We start from the raw sequence: 15,118 nt of genomic DNA, 5'->3' as shown, positions 1-15,118 counted from the left end.
TGTCAATCCAATAATCTTGTACCTAACTACATCAATGTAAAGATTATAAACAGTTCGTCTAGTGCTATAGAAGCGAAAGAAACAGCTCAGGATGTTTGGCTAAAATACGAAACCAAAGCTCTACACTCGAAAAAACAAACTTTATCTCAAAAACTAGTTGAAAGTTACACAGACACTGTCTTGAAAGAAACGGAAGAAAAACATAAGAAAAAGAAAACACAGCTCATGAGACAACAAACACAACAAAGAAACATAAACAATAAACAACCAAAACACACACACCAATTTTATCCACCTTTCATGAATCTCACAGACACACAATTACACAACGAAGAAAAAGAGCTCTTAGAAAAAGGACTGAAATGTAACGTGAATACAAAAGTAGATGAAGAATACATAGAACACCTCATAATACAATCAGAAGCCATTCTAAAGCGAGAGGACAAAAGTGAAAACAGCAATGTAAACACTGGGCTAACAAGGAAATTGATAAAAAAAGAATGACATGAAATTATTAGAGATACAAAAAAACAGACTGACAAACACAGTAAAAACACAGAATCCGAAACACTCAGAAAACTCAGAAGGAAACTCCAAAATGAAAACATCATTATTACTGAAGCAGACAAAGAAAATACAGTAGTTCTCATGCCCAAACAGCAATACATTGAGAAAACACAAGAGTTCATTTCACAAAATCATATTAAAAAATTGAAATCAGACCCAACAAACAAATTGCAGGCCACGGTAAAGAATATGTTAAAAAATATAGACTACACACTGGATGACAGAGAAAAGGGTAAATTAATACAGAACAATCCTACAGCATCCACCCTCCGATGCCAGCCAAAAATCCATACACCAAATATCCCAGTAAGATCCATTGTAAACTTCAAAAAAGCTCCCACTTACAAACTTGCAGGACACATGATGAAATTACTAACAGAAACTTATAAAATAGAAGATGACAGAACTATAAAGAACACCTCACAGTTAATACAACTTATAAAAGATATAAAAATCCCAGACATTCCAATAGCAGAAACAACAAATACCATAGAACAAAACCTGAAGGACAACAGCCAGATACCAAATGAACACATCAAAGAAATACACAAGTTGCTGGAACTAATAACTGAACAGAACTACTTTCATTTTAATAATTAATACTATTTACAAGAAGATGGGTTATCAGTGGGATCCCCAGAATCAGGTGCCCTAGCAAACATTTTCATAAACCATGTAGAAAACTTAATTTTCAAAAATTTTGTAAAAAAGAATTACAGCATACTTTATTGGGTCAGATACATGGATGACATCCCTTGTTTAACAAGTGAACCTCGGGCAAAAATTGACCAGTTGCATACAGATATATACACAATACATAGAAAGATAAGATTCTCAATGGAAAAAGAACAGAACATCCAAATAAACTTTTTAGATATAACCATTAAAAAAGAAAATAATTGGCATAAATTTGAAATCTACCGTAAACCTACAACAACTAACACAATCCTACATCAGACTTCTAATCACCCACACTCACAGAAATAATCAGCACTCAGATACATGATTCGTAGACTCAAAGCAGTTCCCCTCAGCACAGAAAATTACTAGAAAGAACTAGACATCATCACACAAATAGCAACAAAGAATGGGTACAATAGGGATCTAGTCACCAAATTAAAAAAAAAAATTAAAAAACAAATACAGTCAGTGAACACAATACATAAACACCCACAAACAACAGTACAACAAAACGCTACACAAACAGGCATAAACAGTGACAGAACAATAACGACATAAAGAATACAGGAAAACAAGAAAGAAGACTGAAGATGGTACACAATGACATACAAGCACAAACTCACACATAAAATAACAAACATTTTTAAAAGACAAGCAATAAACATAGCATTCAAAACAGATAATTAAATCCAAAGGCACATTCAAAAAATAACAAAAAACACAGATATCTACTAAAAAGCAGGAATATACCAACTACAATGCGATGGAAGGTATATAGGACAAACCAGCAGAACATCTGACACCCGGTACAAAAAACATATCAGAGCATGGAAATATGGAATGAGCCACTCAACTTTGAGAGAAAATAACCACAAACCTACTACAAGAGGAAATGATATGAAAATAATTAGAATAAATAATGAAAGACATCGCCTAACATTACAGGAAAATTATCATATATACAAAACAAAGGCTGGAAGGAAACAACAACTAAATGAACAACTAAATATGACTAACAACTCACTGTTTACACTGATTGATCATATAATAGACAGAAATCCCAAAAAAAGGAAAATACAATAATAATAATTATTATTATCATCATTAAGAATAAATAAATGAATAAAAAGTTGTAATAAAAATAAATAATTTTATCAAAAAAATCCTCTCTAATACACACACACACACACACACACACGCACGCACGCACGCACGCACGCACGCACACACACACACACACACACACACACACACACACACTCACACACACACACACACATTCACAAAACAGTTGAATGCAGAAAACTGAGAATGTTGGTAACACTTAGAAAAACAAATGAAACTGTATTACAGTGATGTGTAACGTAAACAGTGAACTGAAAGTGAACTATAAGATGTCCACCTGGTTGACAGACGTAAAAAGCAGTTTGCTTAGATGCAATGAATTAGAAGTTACCTGTAAGTACCTTTCCATTTCATAACAAAAGTTAAGGAACTGTTTTTAAATCTATAACCTAGACCGTGCGGCTACCACGCACGGCATACCTAAAGAGAGACAGAGCACTGTGAAGTGTCATAGATGGCGGCCCTCAACATAGGAATAATTAATTAATTAAACTCGCATTCGGGAGGACGACGGTTCAATCCCGCGTCCGGCCATCCTGATTTAGGTTTTCCGTGATTTCCCTAAATCACTCCAGGCAAATGCCGGGATAGTTCCTCTGAAAGGGCACGGCCGACTTCCTTCCCCGTCCTTCCCTAATCCGATGAGACCGATGACCACGCTGTCTGGTCTCCTTCCCCAAAACCAACCAACCAACCAATTAAAAAAAAAAACACTTTTCTAAGTAACGATGATATAAAATAGTAAATGGAGTGTTAACAGAATACATCCTACAACACATATAATAGAACTGCCTTTAGAAGAAAGCTACGTAGTCGATATTTGCCGAAAAACATTACTGTTCAATTTCGCTTCAAGTGAAGGTTGACAAAAATTAACAATTAACAAGCCACCGCGCAGTGTAGGACAGCAATATAAAATACATTTCATGTCTAAAAGTTTTTAAAAACCTGCACCAATTCTCTCTCTCTCTCTCTTAAAGTTACATCTTTAAATCGACGTGCTGTCACTGTATCAGTAAAATTGTAGTTGTTTTACAGCTATTACGTACCATTTCTGGAAATTCATCGTGTGGTTAGGTATCTGAGGGAAGTTACCGGAAGTTACATTTATCGGCCGAATATGTTATAAAAATGCAATGACACTTTACTTTCACATCCTGAATTAGTTGGCATGAAGAGAAAAAATTATTTTATTTAGTAATCGTGATATTGTCATGGTGCTAATATATGTGTAACTCACAAACCCAGTAGTACAAGACAAATGTACTCGTATGTGATGTCACTCATTATTAATGCACAGATAGTTTTTTGTAGCAATATCTATCTATGGACCAGTGTTTCGGGAAGGAATTTGGATGAAGAGGCCAACTAGAGAGATTTACAAAGACATAGAAATAATAACAGACACCATTAGAAAGAGAATGACGACATTTTATGGACATATCAGCAGGAAGAATAAAAGCAGGCTCACAAGGCAAATCTCTGAGATAGTAAACAAGAGCTAAAATTCTGCTAGACAAGCTCAAGTATTGTGGCATGAGTGGGACAGTGCACAAATGGTTTAATTCGTACCTAACTGGAAGAGTGCAGAAAGTTGAAATAAGTAGTTCTCGTAACATGCAAAGATCAGCACATTCCTCAAACTGGGGAACTATCAAGAATGGGGTTCCACAAGGGTCAGTCTTGGGTCCTTTGTTGTTCTTATTATATATTAATGACTTGCCATTCTATATTCATGAAGAGGCAAAGTTAGTTCTCTTTGCTGATGATACAAGTATAGTAATCACACCTGACAAACAAGAATTAACTGATGAAATTGTCAATACTGTCTTTCAGAAAATTACTAAGTGGTTCCTTGTAAACGGACTCTCATTGAATTTTGATAAGACACAGTACATACAGTTCCGTACAGTGAATGGTATGACGCCATTAATAAATATAGACCTTAATCAGAAGCATATAGCTAAGGTAGAATATTCCAAATTTTTAGGTGTGTCCATTGATGAGAGATTAAATTGGAAGAAACACATTGATGATCTGCTGAAACGTTTGAGTTCAGCTACTTATGCAATAAGGGTCATTGCAAATTTTGGTGATAAACATCTTAGTAAATTAGCTTACTACGCCTATTTTCACTCATTGCTTTCATATGGCATCATATTTTGGGGTAATTCATCACTGAGGAATAAAGTATTTATTGCACAAAAGCGTGTAATCAGAATAATAGCTGGAGTCCACCCAAGATCATCCTGCAGACATTTATTTAAGGATCTAGGGATATTCACAGTAGCTTCTCAGTATATATACTCTCTTATGAAATTTGTTATTAACAACCAAACCCAATTCAAAAGTAATAGCAGTGTGCATAACTACAATACTAGGAGAAAGGATGATCTTCACTATTCAAGATTAAATCTAACTTTGGCACAGAAAGGGGTGAATTATACTGGCACTAAAGTCTTTGGTCACTTACCAAATAGTATCAAAAGTCTGACAGATAACCAACAAGTATTTAAGAAGAAATTAAAAGAATTTCTGAATGACAACTCCTTCTACTCCATAGAGGAATTTTTAGATATAAATTAAGAAAAAAAAGAAAAAAAATATTAAAAAAATAAAAATAAAAAATAAAGAAAAACAAAAACACAAAAAAATAAAGTTGTTATATTAACTTAAGTATGTTGTTAAATTAACCTAATTATGTCATGTATTGGAAAATTCGACTCGTTCCACATCATTACGAAATATCGTATTCATGATCCATGGAACTAGTATTAATCTAATCTAATCTAATCTAATCAAGACAAAGTGGATCACTGAAACAGAATAAGACATTAAAGAACTGGGGATCACACAAGACAACATAAACAATAGAGAACGTTTTAGAAACATCATAAAGAAACATACATTTAAACAAGAACACAGGGAGAACAGAACAGGAAGAACGCAAGAGAGAACACTGTGAACGTATGAAGAGAATTTGGAGAGAACGAAGAAAGAAGAAGAAATCGTGACTACTCAAGTTGAATCCAGTGTGTGTCTAGAATTATATGGATCAGTCGAAATTACGTTAATAGGTATGTCTATATTCAGATTTTCCTGAAGTTAATGTACAAAACTTATAGTAACGTCGCATATACTAATAATATTGAAGGGTTTATTGTGGTTTGAAATCGTAATTATATGGTTCAAATGGCTCTGAGCACTGAGGTCATCAGTCCCCTAGAACTTAGAACTACTTAAACCTAACTAACCTAAGGACATCACACATATCCGTGCCCGAGGCAGGATTCGAATCTGCGACCGTAGCGGTCGCGCGGTTCCAGGCTGTAGCGCCTAGAACCGCACGGCCACCCCGGCCGGCTCTTAATTATAATTAAGTGTCTTTATTCGACCTGGTAGTGCTGTCTGGTGGACAAGGGAGTCGCCCATGCATAAGAACTAGTTTGCAAAACAGGGTTATGGTGGTCCAGAGAGAAAGGCGGAGGGCCGGTGACTGTTTGGAGCTTAAACTGTTAGCAGCATTTTTCTACAAAGTCGTCCACAGGTGTCTCCGAGTTAGGGCTTGTTTCCTGTGGCGGTATGTACAGTCCCCTGGGATGTACACTGATCTCATAGCAGTGCCTCTTCTGCAAGCCATGATCCCGGCTGCGTGGTCTGGGCGCCTTGCCACGGTTCGCACGATTCCCCCCGTGGGAGGTTCAAGTCCTCCCTCGGGCATGGGTGTGTGCGTTGTCCTTGGCGTAAGTTAGTTTAAGTCAGAGTAAGCAGTGTGTAAACCTAGGGACGGATGACCTCAGCAATTTGATCCCATAGGAATTTACCACAGATTTCCACGAAGCCGGAGATGATTACACCAGTAATTATGCAACTTTCTTCGTCATTATTGCGTTGGAGCATTGTTTGCAACTGTACTCCACACGTCGGTGTCTGAAGGGTGGTCTACCCCGCAGGCTATTTGGTGGATGTGGGGTCATTTGAGATACTGCTCTCCCATCTAGGTGGATATATTTTGTATCGCTGTCTGTATCTTATACACACAGTATCTTCGGTCGGAAATATGTCATTATTACCACCAATATGATAACGATCCCACCAGGCTAACCTTACCTAGGTGATGGACCCACACAGGTCGCCTACATGCTTGGACTGATTAAGATTTGCAAAACCTCTAATAACTCCCAAGAATCAAATTTAGAAACAACGTCATGCTCTCTAGATGCCTATTTTGTAGTGCTGTGCTAATTCCTATACACGCACTATTTTCGCTTCGAAGGATCAGAATTCTTGTACAGTGTCACAAAATCTAGTAATGTAATGCTGACTTATCTGGGTTTTATCTATTACCTTGTACTATTTCCTATATATACTCTATCTTTGGTTAAAAATCAGTAAAACTGCAGTGCTCAGAGAATTCGCTTTGACGTCACTATTTCTATCAACGTCTTCGTTTCTAACACACAGCCGGCCGCGGTGGCCGGGCGGTTCTAGGCGCTGCAGTCCGAAACCACGTGACTGCTACGGTCGCAGGTTCGAATCCTGCCTCGGGCGTGGATGTGTGTGGTGTCCTTAGGTTAGTTAGGTTTAAGTAGTTCTAAGCTCTAGGGGGCTGATGACCTCAGATGTTAAGTCCCATAATGCTCAGAGCCATTTGAACTAACACACACTATTAATGGCTTAGCAATGATAAATAATTTAGGAACTTGCTGCGGTGTGATTGTCTGAGAGCGTCATGACATCGATGCAATGTGAAATCGTTACGCAACGTAACGCGATGCAATGTTGACGTAATGTTGAGAACTATGGTATGGAATTCGAGTAATTCTGTAAAATACATACACACGATCTAACAGCGGAGGAGTGGTACTCAAGCGTCAACTTTAGGTTACAATATCTCCGGATGTAATTAACATTTTACAATGCAACAAACGGCACTGATTACGTATTTGTTTATATGTTCAGATGTGCTAACAAAACTAACGGGGTTCCATTTAAAAAAACCTAGGTTTGTGTTAAAAAACATACTTCCGTGCATTTTTGTATGGTTTGTATTAAACAATTACACTAGCCCCTCTCCTCACGTTCGGTCTGTGGAATCGGTTCGTCAGTGTTTGATGTGGTTTACGAAATATATCCAGCGGCAATGTTAGGTGACTCACCCTGTATATGTATAGAAATGAGTTGGTTCTACTGAGAAATTCATCAATGGAGTAGAAGGAGTTGGCCACCAATAAATCCTTTAGCCTTCTCTTAAACTGAATTTCATTTGTTGTTAAGCTTTTTATGGCTGCTGGCAAGTTATTGAAAATGTGTGTTCCTGAATAATGCACACCTTTTTGTACAAGACTAAGTGACTTTAAATCCTTGTGAAGATTGTTCTTATTTCTAGTATTGATTCCATGAGTTGGGCTGTTGGTTTGAAAAAGTGATATATTTTATTGACAAATTTCATTAAGGAATAAATATATTGGGAAGCAGTAGTTAGTATCCCTAGTTCCCTAAACAGGCTTCTGCAGGATGTTCTTGAGTTCACACCACATATAACTCTTACTGCACGGTTTTGTGCCCGGAAAACTTTAGCTTGGCATGATGAATTACCCCAAAAAATAATCCCATATGACATTATGGAATGAAAGTAAACATAGTATGCCAGCTTTTTCATTTTTATATCCCCCATATCTGACACAATTCGCATTGCAAATAGAGATTTGTTAAGACACTTCAGCAGTTCTGTGGTGTGCTCCTCCCAGTTGAATTTATTATCAAGCTGTAATCCCAAGAATTTAACACTGTCCACTTCTTCTATCTGCTTGACATCGTATGTTAGGCATATACTCGTGGGACACCCCTTACAAGTTCTGAACTGAGTGCAGTGTGTTTTTTCAAAGTTTAGTGACGAAGAATTGGCTAGGAACTAGTGATTAATGTCCACAAATATTGTATTAGCTGACCTTTCTAAGACTTCACTCGATTTGCTATTTATTGCAATGTTTGTTGCAAAACTTTATGTACCATATCCCCTCCACAGCCCCCAAAAGCCTGCAATAGGAATTGGCAAGCACCTTGTATTGCCTGGGAGAATTCAGGATGTGAACAATTTGATATAGCACATTTGCAGTCTATCAAGCCGGGAAACAATCTAATATTGGCCTGCGACATCCATCTAAGCTACAGCGCATGCGCGTCGATCGAGATTTTGGTGCATCTTCTCCCCCACTTACGCCACCAGCGTACCCGTGCTCTCTTAAATTGTAAAATTGACGTTTGTGTCAATTTTACTGTATATTTGTGAATTTAACAGCGTAAAATTAACAATTAAATCGTTTTGTTTTTCAGACCTTCTTAGTTTTAACGGATTTGGAAAGGTAACTGATTTTTGCGTAAAATCTTCAAAAGTGTTTTTTTTTTCCTTTCATTGCCCTCATAGGTAAGGCTAACTTACTGATTCTTAACGAAAGCCGGTGGTATAAAAGGGCGAGAGGATATTGAACAACTCACGCGGGACGGATGGGCTGTGTCTAATGTGTCTTCTGTAGGCCAATTTAAGGCTGTTTCCCGGCTTCATGGACAACAAGAAACCTATCTCAAGCTGTTCGTCTCGACTTTCCCTACATCACTGTGGTACCCTGTAAACAGTAACTGCTTACACGCTTTATCCGACCCTGGGTATGATAGTGGCGACGGCTCGTTGTAGGCCAAACTCTGTTGTACGAAGCAGCTATAAGAGATGATGAAATCGCTACGGGCTGTTGCAGTGAAGTCAGAAGAAGAAGCAGGCGAGGATTTGTGCGGGCTTCTATAAAATCAGGCAGACAACGTATTATGTTATTTAGCAGTTTTGTTGGGTGGTGGTTGTCGGTTGGCGCGGCAGTGCGATGGAGATGGAGCGATAGTGGCGTGCAGAGCGCGGCCTTGGCTGCAATTACGCGCAGTAGCGGCCCGGAGCGCAGTCCGGCGTGACTGGCGCTTTCGCACGCTTCACTCGCCGCTTCCCCCGCTCGTAAATCGGCTTCACAGTCACGCCTACTGCCCACGGCGGCACACTTTCGCAGCGGTTATTGCATTACGTGTCGAGGCGCTCGCAGCCTAATCACAGCCTTTCTGCTTGACGCCTCTTCAACAGCTCACGTGTCCGTCTTCTGAATGACGCGATTCCTGTGAAACTGTATCGTTTGCGCGACTGCGAAGAGCACTTGTGCCTGTCATTGCTGTCTTACTCTAGGTAAATACGAACTAAAAACCGAGAACGAAGTGCTCCGACTAGAAAAGGTGTAGGACTGGGATGCAGTCTTTCGCCCATACTCTTCATTATACAGAATGGTCAGGAACAACCTAACAAGCTTGTAAGGATGTTCCAGTGCAGGCTGTGCTGAGAAATTTGTTAAGAAAAAAATTCGATATGCGCCGTTTCCGACTTACTTAGCATTGAATTTAGCTAATCAGGACGTTGCGCGCGCTAATTCAAGTGTCTCGCCAGAGATGGTGTTGCCACACGTGTTTCCTTTGGTTTCTTAAAACGAAACGAGAGAGCGATCAAAAATTTGACGTGGGATGATAATAACGATCGAATCTGAGCCAAAGGTTGGTTAGTTGTTAGGAGAAGGAGACCAGACAGCGTGGTCATCGGTCTCATCGGATTAGGGAAGGATGGGGAAGGAAGTCGGCCGTGCCCTTTCAGAGGAACCATCCCGGCATTTGCCTGGAGTGATTTAGGGAAATCACGGAAAACCTAAATCAGGATGGCCGGACGCGGGATTGAACCGTCGTCCTCCCGAATGCGAGTCCAGTGTCTAACCACTGCGCCACCTCGTTCTGTATTTGAGCCAAAGGATGAGCAGCCTCGTGCGCTGTCATCTACGCTGTGAGAATAACAGTCACTAATAGTATCTGGCGGGCTGCTTGAATTTCCGCGCGCAAAGGGTTGGTTGTTTAGGGGAGGAGACCAAACAGCGAGGTCATCGGTCTCATCGGATCAGGGAAGGAAATCGGCCGTGCCCTTTCAAAGGAACCATCCCGGCATTTGCCTGGAGCGATTTAGGGAAATCACGCGCGCAAAGGCCTGATTGGCTAACTTCAATGCTAATTAACTCGGAAACGGCGCAACGAATCGAATTTTTTCTCAACGTTTATTTCTCATCAGAGACAGCAACATTCTTATAAGCTTTTCAGACTGTTTCTCACCACACAGTATAAAAGGTGTCTGAGGAAAGTAATGAGACTGACGACCCTGCGACAATCTGGTTACCCTGTGTTGGGCTCCTTGTGTAGACCGGTATATACATTCCCTCCAGATACTCAGTCTGAGTTAAAGAAAAAAATTGTTCAAATGGCTCTGAGCACTATGGGACTTAATATCTATGGTCATCAGTCCCCTAGAACTTAGAACTACTTAAACCTAACTAACCTAAGGACAGCACACAACACCCACTCATCACGAGGCAGAGAAAATCCCTGACCCCGCCGGGAATCGAACCCGGGAACCCGGGCGCGGGAAGCGAGAGCGCTACCGCACGACCACGAGCTGCGGATGTCTGAGTTTCTACTCTGTACAGCCTTCACATGATTTTTGAGAACGACGTCAGAGAAGTTGGGTTTTTATTGTGTGTTACGAAAATGTAACAGCGAAATTTAGAGCAACATTGGGCCATCAAGATTTACGTTAAACTTGAGGAGACCGCGAGTGACCTTTGAAAAGCTAATCAGACCTATGGGGAACATTCCTTCTAAAGAGAACAAGTTTTTCGCTGGCACAAATCAATTTTGGAAGGCCGAGAGAATACGTTGAAGATGAGCCTTTCTCAGGGAGACTTTCAACTTCAAAAACTGACGAAAACATCGAATGTGTGCTTTCTCTTGTGCCCTCCAGGACAAATTGTCAACATAGCCTTTCACAAATATGTCCTTGCAAGGCTCAGGAATTGGGTAAATCGAGTGAGTCCGGACATTGTCGACAGTGGATGCTGGATCGTGACTTTTTTCTTTTCCCGAAATTCAAAAATGTTTTAAAAGGACGTCATTTTTGGGCTCTGGAGAACATTCAAATGAATGTGACCCACATCTTAAAGACCCTACCAGTTGAAGTCTTTCAGCGCTGCTACCAAGACTATCCCAGCGACACCGCTGGTGTATAGCTGCCGAAGGGAACTAGTTTTCAAAAGACAATAGTGCTGCTGAAAAAAAATTAAAACTTTGTTAGATAAAGGATGAGTCTCATTGCTTTTCTCACACGTTGCTCATCGAAGAAACGATGACAAAGATGAAAGGAAGGCTTGAGAATAGAATTAAAATTGAAGATGAAAGTATAAGTACATAAAAGACAAACATCGAGGATGACATTTCTATCCTCAGTGAAACTGAGGAAGAATTTGAAGAACTATGGAATGGAATGAACAGTCTAATTAGCACACATCATGGACTGAGAGAAAAACTGAAGAAAGACGAATGTAATGAAGAATGCCAGCAATGAAATCAGTGATAAAGTTAATAGCAAAACTGGGGACCAAGAAGTGAAGAAATTCTGCTACCTTGGAAACAAAATAACACGTGACGGACGGAACAAGGAGGACATAAAAAGAAGACTAGGATAGGCAAATAGGGCATTCTTGACCGAAAGATGTCTTCTAGTAACAAACATCGGCCTTAATTTGAGGAATAAATTTCTGAGACGATACATTTGGACCACAGCATTGTATGGAGGTGAATCATGGATTGCGGGAAAACCCTATGAGGAGAGAATCTAAGCGTTTGAGATGTGATGCTACAGAATGATTTTATAAATTGGGTGAACTGTTAAAATCAGAAATGAGGAGGTTCTCCAGAGAATCGGCAATGAGAGGAACGTGAGGGAAGCTTTGCAAGAAGAAGGGACAGAATGATAGCACAAGTGTTGAGGCGTCAAGAAATAATTTCCATGGCTCTTGATGGATCAGTAGAGTGTAAAAACTGTAGGGAAAGGCTGCGATTGGATTGACTGAGAACGATGAGTGCAAGCGCTGCTCCGAGAAGAAGAGTTGGACATAGGAGAAAAACTCCTGGTGGAGATGGAAACAGGACAGGAACTCCTGGTGGATTTGGATGTAGGAGAGGAACTCCTGGTGGAGTTGGATATAGGAGAGGAACTCCTGGTGGAATTGGATATAGGAGAGGAACTCCTGGTGGAGTTGGATATGGGAGAGGAACTCCAGGAGGAGTTGGACATAGGAGAGGAACTCCAGGAGGAGTTGGACGTAGGAGAGAAACTCCTGGTAGAGTTGGATATAGGAGAGGAACTCCTGGTGGAGTTGGATATGGGAGAGGAACTCCTGGAGGAGTTGGATATAGGAGAGGAACTCCTGTTGGAGATGGACATAGGAGAGGAACTCCTGGTGGAGTTGGATATAGGAGAGGAACTCCTGGTGGACTTGGATATAGGAGAGGATTTCCTGGTGGAGTTGGATATAGGAGAGGAACTCCTGGTGGAGTTGGATATAGGAGAGGAACTCCTGGTGGAGTTGGATATAGTAGAGGAACTACTGAAGGAGTTGGACGTAGGAGAGGAACTCCTGGTGGAGTTGGATGTAGGAGAGGAACTCCTGGTGGAGTTGGATATAGGAGAGGAACTCCTGGAGGAGTTGGATATAGGAGAGGAACTCCTGTTGGAGTTGGAGATAGGAGAGGAACTCCTGGTGGAGTTGGATATAGGAGAGGAACTCCTGGTGGAGTTGGATATAGGAGAGGAACTGCTGGTGGAGTTGGGCATAGGAGAGGAACTCCTGGTGGAGTTGGATATAGGAGAGGAACTCCTGGAGGAGTTGGACATAGGAGAGGAACTCCTGGAGGTGTTGGACATAGGAGAGGAACTCCTGGAGGAGTTGGACATAGGAGAGGAACTCCTGGTGGAGTTGGATATAGGAGAGGAACTCCAGGAGGAGTTGGACATAGGAGAGGACCTTCTGGTGGAGTTGGACATAGGAGAGGAACTCCTGGTGGACCGCATCAGCCCAGTCAAGAGATTCATAACCTAAAAGTAAGAAAACAAATATTTGCACATATTGACATGTTGTAGGTTACACCAAAAACTTCTCGTTCAAGTTGGGTGTAGGATTACAGAGATTCGTGAATGCTCAAAAAGAGATTCTGCTGATCATGTGTTTCTGAGTGCCCCCCCCCCCCCCTATTTTCAAGAACAGAGACAATGTGGACAATTTGATTGCAGTGCGCTAATAACTGTATAAAACTGATTGAAGTTAATGTTACCATAAATCATGAACGAAATAAAATAATTGATTAAAAGTGTTGATAATACTTCTGAGCTACCATGGGATGCCTCTCGTGTTGGACTACCGGCCGATTTTCCTGCCCAGTCCGGACAAGTGCAGAGGGCGGGTATGCTAGTCATCTTGAGCTCCAACGTTAGGCGAGTATCGGAGCCCCTGACGGAAGTAGCATGCTGGGCGGGAAAGAATGCCGGTGTGCACTTGATATCTTTGCCGGGCGCTCTCGTACGGTGGCTATCCAGTGCATTGGGTGCAACCGGCTGTGCAAATAGTGGCACATGTCGGCAAGAATGACGCCTGATGCTTGGGTTCTGAGGCCATCCTTGGCTATTTTCGGCGGATGGCTGATCTGAAGAAGGCAACTACCATCGCATGCGGGGTGTACGATAAACTATTTCTAGCATCTTACGCAAGGTCGATCGCGGTCCTCTTGGTGGTGCAGAAAGGAAGGGTGAGCACCAGAGGCTCAGACGACTCCCGACGGTATCTGATGAGAATTTCTCGACCTATGTTATCAGGTGCGGAATTGGTCAGGTCCACCGCGCGGGGTAGCCGCACGGTCTCAGGCGTCTTGTCACGGTCCGCGAAGATACCCCCGTCGGAGGTTCGAGTCCTCTCTCGGGTATGGATGTGTGTGTCGTCCTAGTTTAAGTTAGATTAAGTAGTGTGTACGCTTAGGAACCGATGACCTTAGCAGTTTGGTCCGGTAAGACCTTACCACAAATTGGTCAGGTCAGGTGAGGTCAGGCGTGCTCTACACACAGGAAGTGGCTACCAGATAGTGGACTACGTGTGGTGTGTACATGACGGTTTTTAGGTGACAGTAACCCCCTTGGGATCGGAGACGAACTGCCTGTCGAATTCGAAGTTACAACAACGGTCACGATGTTCTCAGAGAACACTCGTCCTCGCAGATCGGACATAAAAAAGGTTAATAGGGTATTAGTAAACTACAGTAGCATCGGAGGAATCCTCCTAGGCTTAGTATCGCTTATTGTACGTTATAATGACCAGATAATGTTAGGAACAGAAATTTGATTGATCCACAAGTGAAGATCAAACATATCCTAAGTCCAGGCTGGAGTATTTATCGTAAGGATAGGTTAGTCGCCAATGGTGGTGGCGTATTTACCGCAGTAAAGAACTCAAAATACACTCCTGGAAATTGAAATAAGAACACCGTGAATTCATTGTCCCAGGAAGGGGAAACTTTATTGACACATCCCTGGGGTCAGATACATCACATGATCACACTGACAGAACCACAGGCACATAGACACAGGCAACAGAGCAAGCACAATGTCGGCACTAGTACAGTGTATATCCACCTTTCGCAGCAATGCAGGCTGCTATTCTCCCATGGTGACGATCGTAGAGATGCTGGATGTAGTCCTGTGGAACGGCTTGCCATGCCATTTCCACCTGGCGCCTCAGTTGGACCAGCGTTCGTGCTGGACGTGCAGACCGCGTGAGACGACGCTTCATCCAGT

The 15,118-nt window shown here is 41.4% G+C and overlaps 1 protein-coding gene across 1 annotated transcript in view; it reads right to left on the bottom strand.

Moving 5' to 3' along the window:
• The window catches only part of LOC126249215 (uncharacterized), a 43,122-nt gene extending 29,831 nt beyond the window's left edge, over nucleotides 1-13,291 (bottom strand). The window contains exons 1-2 of the mRNA XM_049950870.1: nucleotides 12,703-13,291; nucleotides 12,403-12,614 (exon numbers count right to left, since the gene is read on the bottom strand). Coding sequence (XP_049806827.1) covers nucleotides 12,403-12,614; nucleotides 12,703-13,291 — 801 coding nt within the window. The remainder of the gene's footprint in view (nucleotides 1-12,402; nucleotides 12,615-12,702) is intronic.
• Between the last annotated feature and the right edge of the window lie 1,827 nt (nucleotides 13,292-15,118).

The sequence above is a fragment of the Schistocerca nitens genome, chromosome 3, assembly GCF_023898315.1.
Source record: "Schistocerca nitens isolate TAMUIC-IGC-003100 chromosome 3, iqSchNite1.1, whole genome shotgun sequence".
Taxonomy (NCBI): domain Eukaryota; kingdom Metazoa; phylum Arthropoda; class Insecta; order Orthoptera; family Acrididae; genus Schistocerca; species Schistocerca nitens.
This window is presented reverse-complemented; position numbering and strand designations above follow the sequence as displayed.